At 41.3% G+C, this 16,825-nt stretch overlaps 1 protein-coding gene across 1 annotated transcript in view; it reads right to left on the bottom strand.

Moving 5' to 3' along the window:
* Positions 1 to 2,725: 2,725 nt before the first annotated feature.
* The window catches only part of Mtbp (MDM2 binding protein), a 71,046-nt gene continuing 56,946 nt past the window's right edge, over positions 2,726 to 16,825 (bottom strand). The window contains exons 18-22 of the mRNA XM_059246965.1: positions 11,626 to 11,892; positions 9,723 to 9,957; positions 8,938 to 9,051; positions 3,951 to 4,016; positions 2,726 to 3,017 (exon numbers count right to left, since the gene is read on the bottom strand). Of these exons, the coding sequence (XP_059102948.1) occupies positions 2,979 to 3,017; positions 3,951 to 4,016; positions 8,938 to 9,051; positions 9,723 to 9,957; positions 11,626 to 11,892 (721 nt within the window). The 3' untranslated portion in view covers positions 2,726 to 2,978. The remainder of the gene's footprint in view (positions 3,018 to 3,950; positions 4,017 to 8,937; positions 9,052 to 9,722; positions 9,958 to 11,625; positions 11,893 to 16,825) is intronic.

Here is a 16,825-nt window from a genome sequence, read left to right on the forward strand (position 1 = left end):
GCAAAAGTTTTCATTTCTATTGCTATTACTGTTTCTAGATATCCCTTTCCAAATTGCCTCTGTTAATCCGTTGTTCAGTGAAACTAGCTAGTCCCTTTTACATTATAAATGTCTACTAGTCTGTTTTAACACATTTACATCAGAAAAGCCTATTGCAATAAAACATTCTAAAAGACAAATTTGCTGATCAAAGAGAATCTTCAAAATATCCCCTCATTCCTTGCAGTATCCTATGATAAAAGTTCAGATAAAAGGGGGGAATTTCACATCAGTAGCTTCAAGAGATACCCACAAACACTTTTTGAAAGTCTTGTTTGGTTTTCACATGAGCAAATAGAGCGTGTGCGGGCGCGCGCACGCGCGCGCGCACGCACACACACACACACACACACACACACACACACACACACACACACTAGAAAACTTCAAGAAGTGGGAGAGTCTACAAAGAAAAAATGACAACTTAATCCATAAAAGCTAAAGAGTCCTGAACACCAAACAAATGAAAAAAGGCCAACACCCTCAATACGTAAGATTTCCTCTATACCAGCAAGCAAATGTCAGAGTGTTCAAAATGACAATGGGCAAAAGGTAGGATATAAATAATATAAATTTTGCTAACACGGTTCCAAAATTTCACTTTCACTATTTCCAGTCTTCAAAGAAAGCAGCAGGAGATTCTGCCAGGATGAGTGCAAGCTGATCCTTTGGGAAGGCAGTTTGGAGATATGTACGAAAACGCTGAAAACCCATACATTTTACTTCTTAGAAGACGTGATTCAATAATAACCATCACTGACGTACTGGGAAGAGCTTTAAAAAATTTTAATTATAGAAAAACTGACATTCAATAATGAAGGATTAAACTCTGGATCTCTTGTATTACATCATTTTAAAATAGTGTCCTGTAGTATTACATTCATAGTAAATGTAGTGGATATGAAAAATATACTGAGCACATTTTTCCAAGAGGCCCAGTGGATACTATCAACCCTTCTGTACACTGTGTTCTTTTCCTATGCAAGCAGTAACTGCCAACTGCACTAAGCACCCAATCACTTTGATCCTAACTTTTACAAAATGCAACAAGGAAATCTGCATATTTTTCTTTTTTTTACATATAGAAGATTTGTTATCAGCATGGATCTCGGCAACCTTGGAGCTTTTTGGAATTTCCTGTCCCCATTAAGATGACTTTTACCTTTATACTAAAAGGAAGTGCCGTATGACTTCTCTGGCACAGCCAGACCACCACATCAATGCTTTTGTGCTCTGTAGCCTTCGTAAGTAAAACACGGCTGACTGAACACAGCACTGTTACTCAGCAGCTGGCTCTGATAACCTAGAGCTGATAAATGATAGACGGATGAGCGGCATACACTGCGTGAGACTGCTATCCAAAGGTGACTGGTGTCTTGGGAAGGATGAAGCCAAGACAGCACGCTACTTCATCACGCAGAACAACGCACTGTCTACAATTCAAGTACTACTGTTTTTTTCATTTCCCCATGTTGGCTGTAGTAGACCAATGCCAACTGAAACTCCCGAAAGCAAAACCATAGACAAGAAGAAAACTGTACTCCTAGGTGAAACACAGGCTACAAACTGATACACAAACACAGCCAAACATGTCCTTTCTGATTGGAAATTTCAAAGTATTTTAAAATAATCACAAATGAACCCTGAAAAATATTAATAGAAGTTAAGTTAATATTTCGACGGCGGGATGTTGATACTTTAAAATCTTTTTTTTATATTCCTTGCCTTTTCCAGACTTTCTTTTTTTTTTTTTTTTTTTTTGTTTTGTTTTGTTTTGTTTTTTCGAGACAGAGTTTCTCTGTGCAGCTTTGCGCCTTTTCCTGGAACTCACTTGGTAGCCCAGGCTGGCCTCGAACTCACAGAGATCCACCTGGCTCTGCCTCCCGAGTGCTGGGATTAAAGGCGTGCGCCACCACTGCCCGGCCAGACTTTCTTTTAAAATATATATATTTTTTAGGTGTATTATACATGTATGCATGGATACCTATGCACCATGTCTATGCAGTGCCTATGGACACCAGAAGAGGGCATCACACTCCTTGAAGTTACAAATGGTTGTAAACTACCACACGGGTGCTCTTAAGTACAAAGCTCTCTCTCTAGCTCTCTCCCAAGCTTTCTACCACGGGAATTTATACTAAAGAATCAATAAGTCTTATTTTCACAATTATTGTCACTTTTTTTTTTTTTTCACTTTTGATCCCAAATAAACACCACTTCTAAGGATGGTGCCTCTGGTAGGGCTGGCACTTCTAAGCTGGGAGCAGTCTAAGTTTTGCTGTTGGAATATATGGGAAGGGCAGTGTTCTACTTAATTCCTGTTTGCTATGATAAAACAGCAACTTACAGAAGAAAAAATTTGTTTGGGCTTATGGTTCCCGAGGGTTAGAGTCCATGATGGTGGAGCAGGGCAGCAGGCAGCGGGTTTGGCAGGCAGGATAGAAGCTGAGAGCTCACATTTTAAACTGCAATCGGGAAGCAGAGAACACACTAGAAACAGTGTAAGGCTTTGAAACCTCAAAGCCGTCCTACAGTGACACACTTCCTCCTGGGCCTCCCTCCCTTCACAACACCACCATCCGGGGACTAAGTAATCAATGCCAGAGCCTGTGGGGAACATTCTCCTTCCATCACCACAAGCAGAGACTTAAGCAGGCCTAATAATAAGCACATGCAAGCCAAGACGTAAAGAAATAGTACTGTTTATTGAACAATTAAATAACCAAGAGTTCAAACATTTAAAATGTATAAAAATAACAGATAAAAACACTGTGAAGCTGTAAAAATAAGTGCATTAATTAAAAAATACATTAATTGAGCATCACTAAAACTATATAAATACAGGACACTAGGGGTCCTCTTTACAAATGCGGCATCTACTCTTTGAGTAAAGTTTATAGGCTGTGTACCGTTTTCTACGGAATGGAAGAAGTCACAGCTTATTTCTTGCTCATCTTTTCTAACACCCATTCGATCACCTGGGGAAGAAAACAGAGACACGACTGTAGAATCACTCTACACAAACTGCACATGGTAAGACAATTCCATACAACTTCAAAAATGAGCGCTGGGTGTGGCTTTCCTTCCTGAGCACCTCTCTCTCTCTTACCCTCCTGGTTAAGCCAATAGTAAAAATCTTTACTAAACCACAACTCTGTTTTTTTAAAAAAGAACTCTTCAGAGATAACACAGAAGAATGTAAAGTAAGAAAAAACCTTTATATTTAAAGATATTTATTTTCCAAATAAACAGCATGTCGAGGCCCACATCCAAAGCTGATCCTCAATGGACCAGATGATAGCTCAACCCATTTTCTTACCTCTATTTCAAAGTACATTTGAAAGGATCACTCAAGAGTTATTCTGAGTGTATGAATTGGCTTTTTGGATCCCACTCCCTATTGGGGGGGTGGGAAGAGATATCTAGCTCAGCCCTGATGCAGGGTGGAGGGGCTTGGTCCTGCCTCAACTTGATATGCCAGACTTGGTGGACGTCTCATGGAAGGTCTTAACCCCTCTGAGGAGTGGATTGGAGGGGGGTGTGTGTGGATGGGATGAGGGGAGGTGGGAGGGGGTGGGAAAAGGGGAGGGAGAGGGAACTGAGGTTGGAATATAAAAATCAAAGAAAAAAATTAAAAAAAAAACAGCTAATCAAAATGGAATGTTTTTTTCCTAGCCCTTTGGATTATTTTTTTCATTTTTCTCTTTTAATGTCATTTGGAGAAACTCTTTTTTGACAAAGCTATTACATACTCTGCCTGAGCCATTGTTAAGTATCAAGGACATTGCAGAGGGATGCTGTTAAAAACACCGTCTCAGTTTTTCTCTCTAAGGGTAACAGCAGTACAGCAGCAATCCTGAAAAAAAACACCAATGTAACTGCACGTGGCTTCTCGAAAGCGACTTACTTACCTGCACCACGTTGTTGTTGGCAGTTTTCTTCATTTCTTCAAAGAGACCCCTTGAGGTTTTAAGATCCTAGACATTAATAAAACACAGCATGTGAAGCCTTGTGCATCACATCACAAACAGCTCATTATAAATAAGCTTGAGATTACCCCAAATAACTCTACAAGTGCCCCTGCAATGAGGGAAGTATTACCCAGAATCAGTGTAACAATACAGTCTCGTCCTGAGATGTGGGAGTACTCTAAGCAAACACACGCACACGTCCCACGTCCTGTTCCTAACAGTGCTGTCCCACGCTCATCCTCACCACTGTACTATTGATGCTTCAGAACTTAGAAAATGAACATGTAGTTCCTACTAACTGTTCCGATAAATATGCATTTTTCCTTCTTTTTAGCTATTTCATTCCATCAAAAAGAGGAATACAACTATAGTCTTACTTTCTAAAATATAATAAGGTTGGAGGTTTGGCTCAGTGGGTACATGTGTACCATGTACAAAGTCTTGGTTTCAATTCCCAGCAAGGGGGACTGGGGGGCGGGGAGAGAACATATCAAATTAAAACCCAAAATGAAAAAGAAAACCTTAATTGTATAAAAAAAGGAGAAAAAAAATACAGTCCTTGCTGTGGGATGGTCTGTATGTCAAATTGTTCTGATTGGTCAATAAATAAAACAGTGATTGGCCAGTGGCTAGGCAGGAAGTATAGACGGGACTAACAGAGAGGAGAAAAGAAAGAACAGGAAGGCGGAAGGAGACACTGCCAGCCACTACCATAACAAGCAGCATGTGAAGATGCCGGTAAGTCATGAGCCACATGGCAAGGTATAGATTTATGGAAATGGATTAATTTAAGATATAAGAACAGTTAGCAAGAAGCCTGCCACGGCCATATAGTTTGTAAGCAATATAAGTCTCTGTGTTTACTTGGTTGGGTCTGAGCAGCTGTGGGACTGGTGGGTGACAAAGATTTGTCCTGACTGTGAGCAAGGCAGGAAAACTCTAGCTACAAGTCCTCTAGCAAGCAAGTTTTATCTCATAGAGGCAGCCACTTTGAATTCTTCTAGCAATTCCTCCTGTTTGTACCTTCATGAGTCCACCTGTCATGCTTTGCTGGTCTTGATGATTTAGTAATTTCAGAATGACTGCGAATAGCATGGATCGTTAATGGTCAGATCTAGGTCTCTGCACACCTTTTCCTCATCTGTAGTACAGCTGAACCACAGCTTGGGATATTCCATAAACAGCTCGTGTTTGCTTTACGATATCAGAGTGAAGGCAGTGAAGTCACGAGGCAATTAGTGTGCTGTGCCTACGTCTCTTCTATTCAGCCTTCCACGCTTCCTGTAGTGAAACTACCTGGTGACTGGGGATTCCCCCCACTTAAGTGTTCCACGTACATAACTCTGGTATTTTCCCCTCTCTCACAATGGATTGAGTAAACGTATAACAAAGCTTTTGAAAGCAGTGTCTTGTCCTGGATAATCTCTCCCTCCAGTTTTCGGTGGATTTTTACTTCCAACATTATTGTTTTTTCCTTACCCGCAGATCTTCCCACAGCCTGCCCCAGTTGTCTGGCTTCTGCCTAGGCCAGGCCTTTTGGGACTGGTTTGCTTCATTTTAGGTCAATTTTTGCTTTACTTAATTTAGCTTTTTATGTGCTCAACTTGGTTTTCTAGTAGATTCCATAAAAGAGAAAGATATATTTTAAACCTCTTCTGAGTTTGAAAGTGTCTTTATTGAGTCTTCACATCTGATTGAATTACATATTGGATAGGTCACTCTGGATTAATACCAGACAGGTCACTTGCCCTCAAAACCTTTCCTCCCTCCAACCCCTTCCCCAGAACCCCTCCCCGACTCTCTAGTAACTTACGGAGTTTAGTAAAAAGTCGTCTTAGTAAAAACTGTCTTCTCATGTACTAAGATACCATGGAGAAGTTTAATACCATTTAGTTCTTAATCCTTTCAATATGTGATTGCCCTTTCTCTTGGGAAATCCCAGAAAATGTTCTGGATGCTTGGAGGTGTGACATTCCAGTGGCTGCTGCCCTTTTCACTCATTGACTTGGGCAAGCAGTGGCTTTTCCAGCAACAGGCCCATGTCCCTTGGCTCTGGGAACTTTATTATTATTATTATTTATTTATTGAGATTACAGTATAGTTACATCATTTCCCCCTTCCTTTACACCCTCCAACCCTTCCATGTAACCCCTCCCCTCTTCTCTTCTAGACTTATGGCTTCCTTTTCTTTAATTGTTGTTACATATGTGAGTGAGTGAGTCTGTGTCTCGTGTGTGTGTGTGTGTGTGTGTGTGTGTGTGTGTGTGTGTGTGTGTGTGTGTATAGCATGTCTATCAGTCTCTTCCTTGTTTGGGTCATCTTTAGGCAGCCATGCTGGTGAGATTTCATCACCAAAATTAAACTAAGAAGAGATCAACAACCTAAACAGACCTGTAACATGAGAAGATTCAAATAGTAATAAAAGTCTTCTTATAAAAAAAAAGTTCTGGGACAGATGGACAACAGAATTCTACCAGACTTTTACAGAGGATCTACAGCCAAACCTTCTAAAGCTATTAAAAAGATGCCCAGAAAGATCACTCTCACACTCTTTCTCTGAGGTCAGTATCACTAACACCCAAAGAAAACTATAGGTCGATGTCCCTGATTAATATAGATTCAAAAACCGTCAACAAAATACCTGCAACCCAAATACAAACACTCATCAAAAATATCACCCACCAGGGATAAAGTTGGTTTTATCCCTGAGATGTAGGGATGCTTCAGCATAAATGGGCTTAAAAACAGAAGAGGCAGAAAAAGCCTTTGACAAAATCCAACATGCCTTCATGATAAAAGTTATAGAGAGCAGGGTAAAAGTGATATAAGAGAAACCTACAGTCAATATCACCCTAACTGACAGAAACTTGAAGCAATTCCACAGAACTCAGGAACAAGGCAGGACTGTCCATTATGCCCACTCCTTTTCAAGACTGTTCTGGAAGTAATAGCCAGAACAATAAGGAAGGAGAAATTAAAGGGATACAAACAGGACAGTTAGTCCATGTATCCCTATTTGCAGATGACATAATATTACGCATGAAAGATTCCAAAAACTCTACCAGAAACCTCCTAGAAACAACAATTTCAGTAATGTGGCAAGATCCAGAATCTACTTGCCCAAATCAGCAGCTTCTCTATACATCAGCAACAAACATACAGAGATCATGGACATACCATTAAGAACAGTCTCTGAGAAAATAGAGTATCTAGGAATAAACCCAAGCAAGGAGGTGAATGAGTCCACAACCACAAAAAGATTTGCTTTCTTTTTGACAATTTTCTCTCCCACCGTGTCTGTTTTCAAAGCTCCTATTTTTAGTGTGGAGGGTCTCTGGACCAAACCTCTAGTTTTCCCTGCTTTCTGGAGTTCTTCTCATTTGCTTCTTAGTTTTTATAACATTTCCAGCCCAGCTGTTCCGCCCTCCTATTAAACTGATTTCCTCACTCGTTTAATTAAAAGGAGTCTTTGTATTCTGTGTGTGATTTTGGTGGTAGCACGTAGTTTCAGTTTTATGGGCACAGTTTCTTCTGGGAGAATTAGAGTTCTTATAACTTTTCTCCCACTCCTTCCGAGCTCTCTTTAGTTCCTGTTTCAGCCTCACTTGAGTCAGAAGCTCTCCAGACTTGGCTAGTCCTCGGCTGTCCTCCTCTAATGAAAAGAGAGACACTGGAGATACAGGAGCCCCGAGGGCTGAGCTTGACGGCTTCACAAGGCAGAGGAGAGCTGACCAGCCGGCTATTCACTGCCACCCCACAATTTCCTTTGCTCTAGAGACTTTCCTGCCAGAGGTGTGGGCACAGAACCATTTAAAGAGCCCATATAGACCACTGTGGAAGGTCAATCACTCCGTGGGTTTGCTGAGTTCCTCCACCTTCCTCTGGTGTCCAGTGTTTCCAGGATCTGCTGACACTGAGAATCTCAGACTCTGCTGGTTGGAGTGGCATGAGTCTCACTAGTATTACTGTAGAAACAAGGTATGCTTCTTATAACTTCATTTACTCTGCATATGCTTTCATGTGTTTTAAAATACCAGAAAGATATTTTCCTACAGTTTTTTTCTTATCTCTTTCTTCACTTGATTTTTCTAGTGACACTGCCTTTCTTGGGAAGATTTAAATGAAGGAACTGAGTGCACGCATCACTCTAATTTTAACCAGAGATCTACTTCTGCTTGCTGGTTACGTCTAAAGCAGAGAAGATCAACCAGCACCTAAGTTTCAGAAATCTGACATCCAGCTGTCATCCAGCAGCTGGAAGACAGCTCAGTGGGAAAGAATGCCTGTGTGTAAACACAAGGACCTGAGTTCAAGTCCTCAGCACCATGTAAAAGGCCAAGCATGGTTGGGTATTTCTCTAGCCCAGAGTTAGGAGGTGAGACAGGAGGATCCTGGGAGCTCACTGTCTAGCCATGAGAGCCGACATGAGAAGATTCTAGTTCAGTGAGAGACTCTGTCTCACTGTCTATCTTTGGCCTCTGAATGCACACACAATAACCACACATACATAACACACAAAAGAAAAATAAAAAAAATTATCACCTGAGTGCCCACCCCAACTCCTTACATCTGGCTGGTAACAGCTGCCTCTTATTACTTTCTGCAATAAAATAGTATCCTCACCATTCAGCCTCATACAGCTTTATTATAAAATAATTACCAATTAATGCTTAAGCTCCAACTTAGAAAAAGGCCTGCCTGTTAGGAAAAACACTGAGGCCTCTGGCTGCAGCAGCTTTCTATACACAAGGATAAAGCCAAATAAATAACATGGAAAGCAGCAGTTTTACTCCAGCCTTTGTGTGTCCATTTAAAGCAGCCTGAGTATACACTAGTAACACAAGAGCTGCTCCTTGCGCACTTACATCTGACGGAAACATCAGAACGTGTCCACACCCCGCCGCGAACAGAGAAGACAGCCACCCACCTTTAGGTAGAACTTGGAGATGTCGAAGAGTCTCTGGCTGCACGCAGAGAAGCACTCGTGGGCCTCGGTGATGCGGTGCTTCCGCAAGGTCTCCTCCACCACTTCCGTCAGCATCTTCAACAGAAAGGAACACGTGGCTGACACTGCTCAGAAAGGCTGCAACTATTTCAACACGGTCTGACCATAAACGAACTGTGAACTATAGAGTCATCTGCCTGCCCTCAAGATAAACACGGCTGTTTGGACAAGGCAGTTGAGAAAGAAGATGCCGTAACGTCTACATGGTCCTCCGTGTCACAGGATTCATGGTCAGCAGGAAATGCTTAGAGTCACTGGTGAGAGGACCTGAAATCATGGGCTGTGACCTGAAATCTGAATGTCAGTTATACACAGCTGAGAAACGTATACACGGCAGGGAAATTTTCCTTATGAGAACAATTTCAAAGAGAAAATAGAGGATGCTTTTGTAACATTGCCGTTTTGATGCACTGACAGGCCACCTTTTATAATAAATAATCAATTTCCATCTACTGTGTGTCACTTATACCCCTCCCCACGTTCTCACCATCTCCCTCCCTTCCTAGCCGTACTAAAAACTGAACTGAGGGCCTCTTACATGCCAGGCAAGTGCCCTACTGCTGGGCTCCGGTCCTTACCATCCTGCCTGCACCAGATGACTTTAGATTCTGGAATGTTATTTTATGCTTCAGCTAGGCATGTGGTTTTAAAGATTCCCAGACTGAAATTTCTTTTCACACAGAACTGGGAAAGCGGGAAGTCTTTACCCGTGTGTGTTTCTGTGATCGCGATTCCTTCATTTGTTTTGACGGTTTTGACACCTGGACACTCTTTTGTCCCGAACTGGTCTTTGCTGTGACTTTGGAAGCCTCGCGACTAGAGACCGGAAGCATTGACCCAGACCGCTCCGCCTGCGGCTTTTTGGATGTCCCCGCCTGCCGGTAATGACTACTGCAGCTTGTCTGAGAAAGCAGACCATCAGAACTTTCTGATTTCGTGAGCCTGTAAGAAGGAGAAAATAAAAATGAATCAGCAGTGGAGTCTACTTTGTGCTTTAGATGGTACAACTTTTTTCATCCCAACACAAATCCGGGAAAACTACAATCCTCACTAGTTTGCATTAAATAACTGACACCCAACAACGAAGCTGTTCCTCTAGGTCTGGGAGGGGTTCACTGCGATTGTGTTGTCAACCCGACAGACTCTGACTCACCTGAGAACTGGCCTCTGAACATGCCTGTGGGGGTTAGGGCTGTGTGGATTGCTGTGGAAAGACTCATCTTCCCGTGGGTGAGCCACTCCCTGCCCAGGGGAGCTGAGCAGCAGCACGGTGCATTCCCTGCTCTCTGCTTCTGATTGCGGATGTGATCTGTGTAACTGCCTCAACCTTTTACCACCGTGACTTCCCCTGCCAGGAAGGACTGCAGACCTCAACTGTGAGCTGGAATAAGCCTTTTCTCCCTGACTTCGCTTTTATCCAGGTATTTTATCAGAGCAACAGAAAAATAACCAGGGCAGCAATTAAAACAGACGGCAAGTGATAACTAGAATTGTAGCTAACATGGAAAGCAGTATGAGGGCACCCTCCACTTTATACATTTAATATCCTAATATGCACTCATGCTTTTCATTAAGGAATTTAAGAAAGAAACCACAAACGTCTGTGTTACAATATCTCTGCTACTGCCTGTGCAAAATAAGTAACAAAAACAAATAAAAAAATGGTCCCGATTTCGGTTTTTCTAAAACATTTATGTTTGCTTTCAAGGTGCCTTGGAAGTGTTTTCCTTTTTCAAAACAGACAGTAGATCCATTTCTTCTGCTCCTCTCGGGCTGCACTATGCTTTTCTTTTTGATTATAAATCTTTTTAGTGCTTTTGCTTTGCAACTTAATCAGACATAAAAAAAAATGTCATGAACTAACAAAGTTCTCATAAAAATCATTTAGCTATTCCACAGTGGGAGATAGTATTCCCATATTTTCACCTGTTCAGAAAGACTTGAAAGTTTTATTTCTATATATTTTATGGTTAGTTTTAAAGGTTTAAATATAGCCAAGATTTACAGTGTATTTTATATGTCAAGGGCCTAAATCTGACACATGGTCTAAAGATCTGTAAATTCAGTATTTATTTTTATCAACATCTAATTTAGCTAGCAAAAAAAAAAAAATATCTTGAAAAGTTCCATAAAATGTACTAACTCTGCAGACTTCAAGGCTATATTTACACATAACAAGTGGTTCTTAAAGGCGGAGCCATGGAGGCCCTTGCTTGAGGGCCAATGCAAGCAGCGAACAGCGAACAGCGAGGGCAGAGAGAGGGAGTTAGGAAATTCCACTCTCAAATACCATCTTCAACGGTGTAGCTGAGCCCTTCACCTACTGGCGACATCTCTACTGTTCTTGACTTAACAGCTTTCTGGTCCCATTGTGTATTAGCATAGAAAGCAACAGAGTTCTCTTTTTCCACGTCATTTCTTTTTATACCTTACAAGCAAAACCAGTTAACTACTCAAAATACAAATGAACTTCCTAGGAGAAAGAAAGGACTCTAAAAACCTGTGCAGAAAGCAGCATAAAAATATGAGGCCAATGTGAAAAGCAATCCTCCAGAGACTAAAATACTCCTCTGGAGATACTGTTTCTGTGTATGTGACGTGACAGGTCACCTTTTCTGGGGGTAATGGCAACTCGGGTCTTTAGATCTCCTTTTCAATCCAGAAACTTCAGTTCGGAGTTCGCTTTGTAGTGCTTCTCCATCCGGGACACTCCGAGGCTCTGACAGAACAGCAGGGGATGGAAGAGGGCTCAACACGGTGGGGACTGGAAAGCTGTCCCTGGTGCAGGTGGTCTGGGTCTCATAACGAATCAGACGAGACTGAAGTTCAGAAAATCCCCCATCTCTTTCTAAAGCGTTTTGGTCATCCAAGCAATATCTAAAATGAGGAAAGAGCATTAAACTCAAACATCCCAGAGAACAACAGGATTTTTTCCCCTTCTAACAGAAAACAGCAAGACACTGACTTAAAAGTCCTCAGTTAGTTTCCCGAGAATTGTTGGAGAGTTAGTTGAATGGCCTAGTTCTCCAGCAGCTCATCTTTTCCCTAGTCTGCTATGGGAAAGAAAGATTTGCAAATGTGAATGAAGTACTAGCTGACTCCTCTTCGACTGTGGTTCTGTGGCAACAGATTAAGTTAATCCTTTCGATTATTTTCAAACTAGCATGGCTGTTGTTGTAATACTTCTCAAAACTCTAGCCACCCCTAACTTCTCAGCATGACTCCAATGGAACAATGGGAAATGCTGACTTCTGCTGGCAAGGGCAAGTTTATTTTCAACACAAAGATTCACAGGTAGAAAGGAATTCGAAACTGCCTCGCTGACAGCTCAGAACACTTTCAAGGTTTTAACTGAAATTCACTCCTCACATGACTGACACATTTTCTTCCCAACACATGGGGTGCCTGCCTATCTGGTTTGTGGTTAAACCTAATCCAGTGAATCAATGGTGTATTAGCTGTGCAAATGCTTCTGGACTCAATATCCTGTGCTAAGCATAACAAATAAACACACAGGGAAAGCACTGACGACCTTGCAAAGCTCTCCACTTCCTCCCTCTCTGTAACTGCATCAAGGAGCACAAATGCCTTCACCCAGGGGATTGCTGAAGGAGAAACAATTCAAACCTTTCTCTCTCATCTGCCCTCTCCACCTGAAAGGTTCTAACATGGTCCCTAACACCAGAATTCATCTCTCACAGTACACATCACTTCTCAGACACCTGACAGCCTGATGAGGAGTTCAGAACTTTATTTTTCCCTCAGGATACACATTTAATTTCAAAGACTATAGACCATAGATTTATATGGATTTAAATCCTGGTTCTTTTACCTATTAGCTTTGTGATTGGCCAAATTACTTTATGCTGCTGCTGCCCGACCTGACCTGCACAATGTGATTTGTAGTACTTATCGAAGGAGGCGCTATCAGGATTATTTGTGAGCGATGTAATTGGATCAGACTCTGAAACATGCAAACTAGCTACCAAATGCACAAGGCTGCCTCTATCATCACCAGATTTATTTTCTACCACAGCGAGTCTTACCACACACCAGTCCTATATAGGCTAAGTAGCATAATCAGAACTTAAACTCAGTTTGTGACTGCAGAGCCTAAGTGTAACCACTTCAGTAGCGCATCTCTTAGTAAGGGTCATCTTACTCTAGTCAACACATAAGTGCATCTTATAACCCACTGAAAACCTCAATACATACACACAGACTAACTTGGTCACTGACTCTTTTGAAAAGGGTTTAAAAGCGATTCTAAAAGAAAAAGAATACACAGAACAGATGATAAAATAGGTCACAGTTAGGAGAGGGGCAGTGGTATCAGTCCAAGGGTCCAAAATGACAGAGTTCTGTAGGATGAATAAATCTAAAGATCTAATGTACAGACCGAAGATGACAGGAGGCGTTCTATTTTGCAAATTTGCTAACATTGGAGTTCAAATGCAATTACACATAAAAACAGAGGTAACTGTGTGAGATGATGGCTTCATTAACTAGACTTCAATAACCATTTCACTCTGTACATATACACAATAACACTGTATTACGTGTCACATGTATAGTTGAAATACAAAGCTGCTTAAGTGATTCTAAAGCATGGTGCAGACCGGAGGAACTCTGATTTAAACTACCTGAACTACGAGAAAACAGATAACAGTTCTTCAGCCAGAAGACTGGCTGGTGGAAGAGCAAGGCTAGATCACAGATCTCAACGCATGATTTCTTTTCCCAGTCTGTGGCTTCACTTATTTTGTGAAAAATCAGCAGTAACCCCAAGGTTACTGACACTCTATCCTGGGATATAAAATGAAGTCAAATTAAGAAGCCTGAATTTGTGAGAAGGCTTTGGACAAGAAGCAATGCAGTATTTGATTAGCCTGTATATAGAACTGTTTGAAGAGAAAAGTATCCCTTGATTATAAGGGTATTTTTATACTACACTGTTTTCTTTCTAAGATGCCTCCCAATCCCAGGTGCTCCCGATGCCCTTCAGTTGAATTATGTACATTACACGTGCTCCCTGTACTACCATTCAAATGCCCTTTAAGACACAGTGACTTGGAAAAAGGAGAGACACAGAATACAAGGTATATACATATATATATATATATATATATATATCTGATAGGGAAATATTTATGGTTGGAAAAATGATTGTTTCATATTTTCTACAAAAGAATAGCTAAATGTTTTATGAGTCCTGTGCTGGCCAGTTTTATGTCAACTTGACAAAAGTGAAATGCCTCCAAAAGATGGGACTGTAGGCAAGCCTGTAGAGCATTTTAATTAGTAACTGATGCAGGAGGGCCCAGACCATTGTGGGTGGGGCCACCCCTGGGCAGACTGTCCTGTGTTCTCTAAGAAATCAGGGTGGGCAAGCCCTCTAAGGCCTCTTACATCAGCTCCTGTCTCCAGGTTCCTGCCCTGTTTTAGTTCCTGTCCTGACTTCCCCCAGTGATGGACTGTGTAGATGGACACATAAGCCAAATAAACCACTTCCTCCCCAACGTGCTTGTTGTCATGGTGTTTCATCACAGCAACAGTAACCCAAACTAAGCCAGGTCCCAAGAGGAAAAAATACCCATAAGCTATCTTGTTTTGTGACTTACACAAAAATACCATCTTCAACATACAGGCAATGAAGAAAAGTTTCTCTGTAGTTTCAAACTACTCTGAAGTTTATTTCCATGCCATTAGCTATATTGAGCACCGGTATGTGTCCTCACCCTATAAACTCAAGTGTAAACAACAAGTGTAACGTTAATGAATCCCAGAGCCAGATACAGGGTACCTCCCCATGAACCACTGGTTAGGGAAGCTTCAGAATGGGGAAGTGAAAAGTAGATATTATGAAGCTACATTGTATGCATGCATGAAATTATCAGAGTAAATTTAAATAAAAAAAGAAAAGAAGAAATTAAAGAAAAGAACCCCACAAAAACAAAAAAACCCATATGTTTCTGACTAAGGGAGGCCATCTCTTACAGAGTGGTTCCTTCCGTCTCAATGTCCCCATCTTAATAAGCACAAATTTACAGTAAAGAAAAAGAATTTAGCTTGATCTGTCTGTGGACTAGGTAGATTATAGAGGGAAACTACTTCATAATGAATGTAAATAAAGCATCATGAGGGTTTAGGGCACCAATGCACATGCAAATACTCATTTAATAGTTTAATAAATGAATATGAATAACCTTGTTTACAAATTCAGGTGCACCACTAATTTTTTTCTATATTAAATTAAAACAAGGGAAAAGAGGGAGATGGAGCACAAGATAAACAAAACTGAATTACGGGACTTGTGGAACAATAATCTACAATGTAGTCATATGACAGACACTCCAGCACGCTATCTAGATAAAATTATTATTGTTTTATTCAAAGTAGTGCTTCCCTGAGCTTAGAAGGCCAAGGAAGCAAAAAACACCTGTGTCCTGAGGTATTTTGTCAGAGTAACAAGGAAAATGTTACTAGTACAGCTTTTTCTCAGCAGGGACACCTTGTGATAATACAAACAGTGAGTATTGGTTTCAACTCTCAGATCTGAGTTACATGCAAAATATCTAGAACTCCTACTTAAGTTTCTTTAATAGATTAGGATCATTATATATGTATGCAGGAATACTAAATAAAATATTAAAACAGAGTAGAAGGCTCTAAACCTATCAAACAAAAGGAGGGAGACAGAACTTAGTGGTCAGAGTATACAGAACAGGATGTGGCTCACACCTTTAATCCCAGCACTACAGAGGCAGAAGCAGGCAGAACTCTGAGTTCAAGATCAGACTTGTCTACGTAGCAAACCCAGGCCAGCCAGGGCTACATAGTAAGACCTTGTCTCAAAGCAGACAGACAGACAACAGCAGCTGGGGAGATAGTTCAGTGGGTAAAAGTGCTTGCTATGCATCCATAAGGACCCGAGTTCAGATTCCCAGCACACAGCATAAGAGGCTGAGTATGGCATTGTCTTATTTAGGGTTTTCATTACTGTGAAGAGACATCATGACCATGGCAATTCTTACAAAGAAAACATTGAACTGAGGTGGCGGCTTACAGTTCAGAGGTTCAGTCCATTATCGTCATGACAGGGAGCATGACATGGTGCTGGTTACATCTTGATCAGAAGGCAACAGGAAGTGGACTCAAACACTGGGTGGTATCCTGAGCATAGATCTCAAAGTCCGCCCCCACAGTGACACACTTCCTCTAACAAAGCCACACCCACTACAGCAAAGCCCCACCTCCTAATAGTGCCACTCCCTATGAGAATATGACAGCCAATTACATTCAAACTACCACAGGCAGTGTATTCCTGTAACCCCAGGCCAGATGGGATAAAAACAAGGAAACAGGATCTCTAGGGCACTGCTGGCCACCAGCTTAGATGGAAATCATTGAACTCTTGGTTCAGTTAAAGACCCTGAACAAAAGAGAGCAATAGAAGAAATCCTATATCCTTTACAGATGCATGCACAGCCACACAACTACACACACACACACACACACACACACACACACACACACACACACACTTTCCTGCAAATTGCAGGAAAATGTAATGGAATTCAGCTACTATCACAAAAGCTACTACTTGAAAAAGTCAAGGACTTCCCAAAGGTCAAGCCATGGCTTAAGAAGTCTTGGTGATATTTTAGCTTGTGTGTGTGTGTGTGTGTGTGTGTGTGTGTGTGTGTGTGTGTGTGTGTGTATCGTGTATCATTCCTAAAATGATTTTCTTGTGTGCTTCCAAGAACTCCTAACAGTGTGTTTATCTAAAATGCCTATCAAACATCCAAGG

Source organism: Peromyscus eremicus, chromosome 20 (assembly GCF_949786415.1).
Source record: "Peromyscus eremicus chromosome 20, PerEre_H2_v1, whole genome shotgun sequence".
In the NCBI taxonomy this organism is placed as follows: Eukaryota; Metazoa; Chordata; class Mammalia; order Rodentia; family Cricetidae; genus Peromyscus; species Peromyscus eremicus.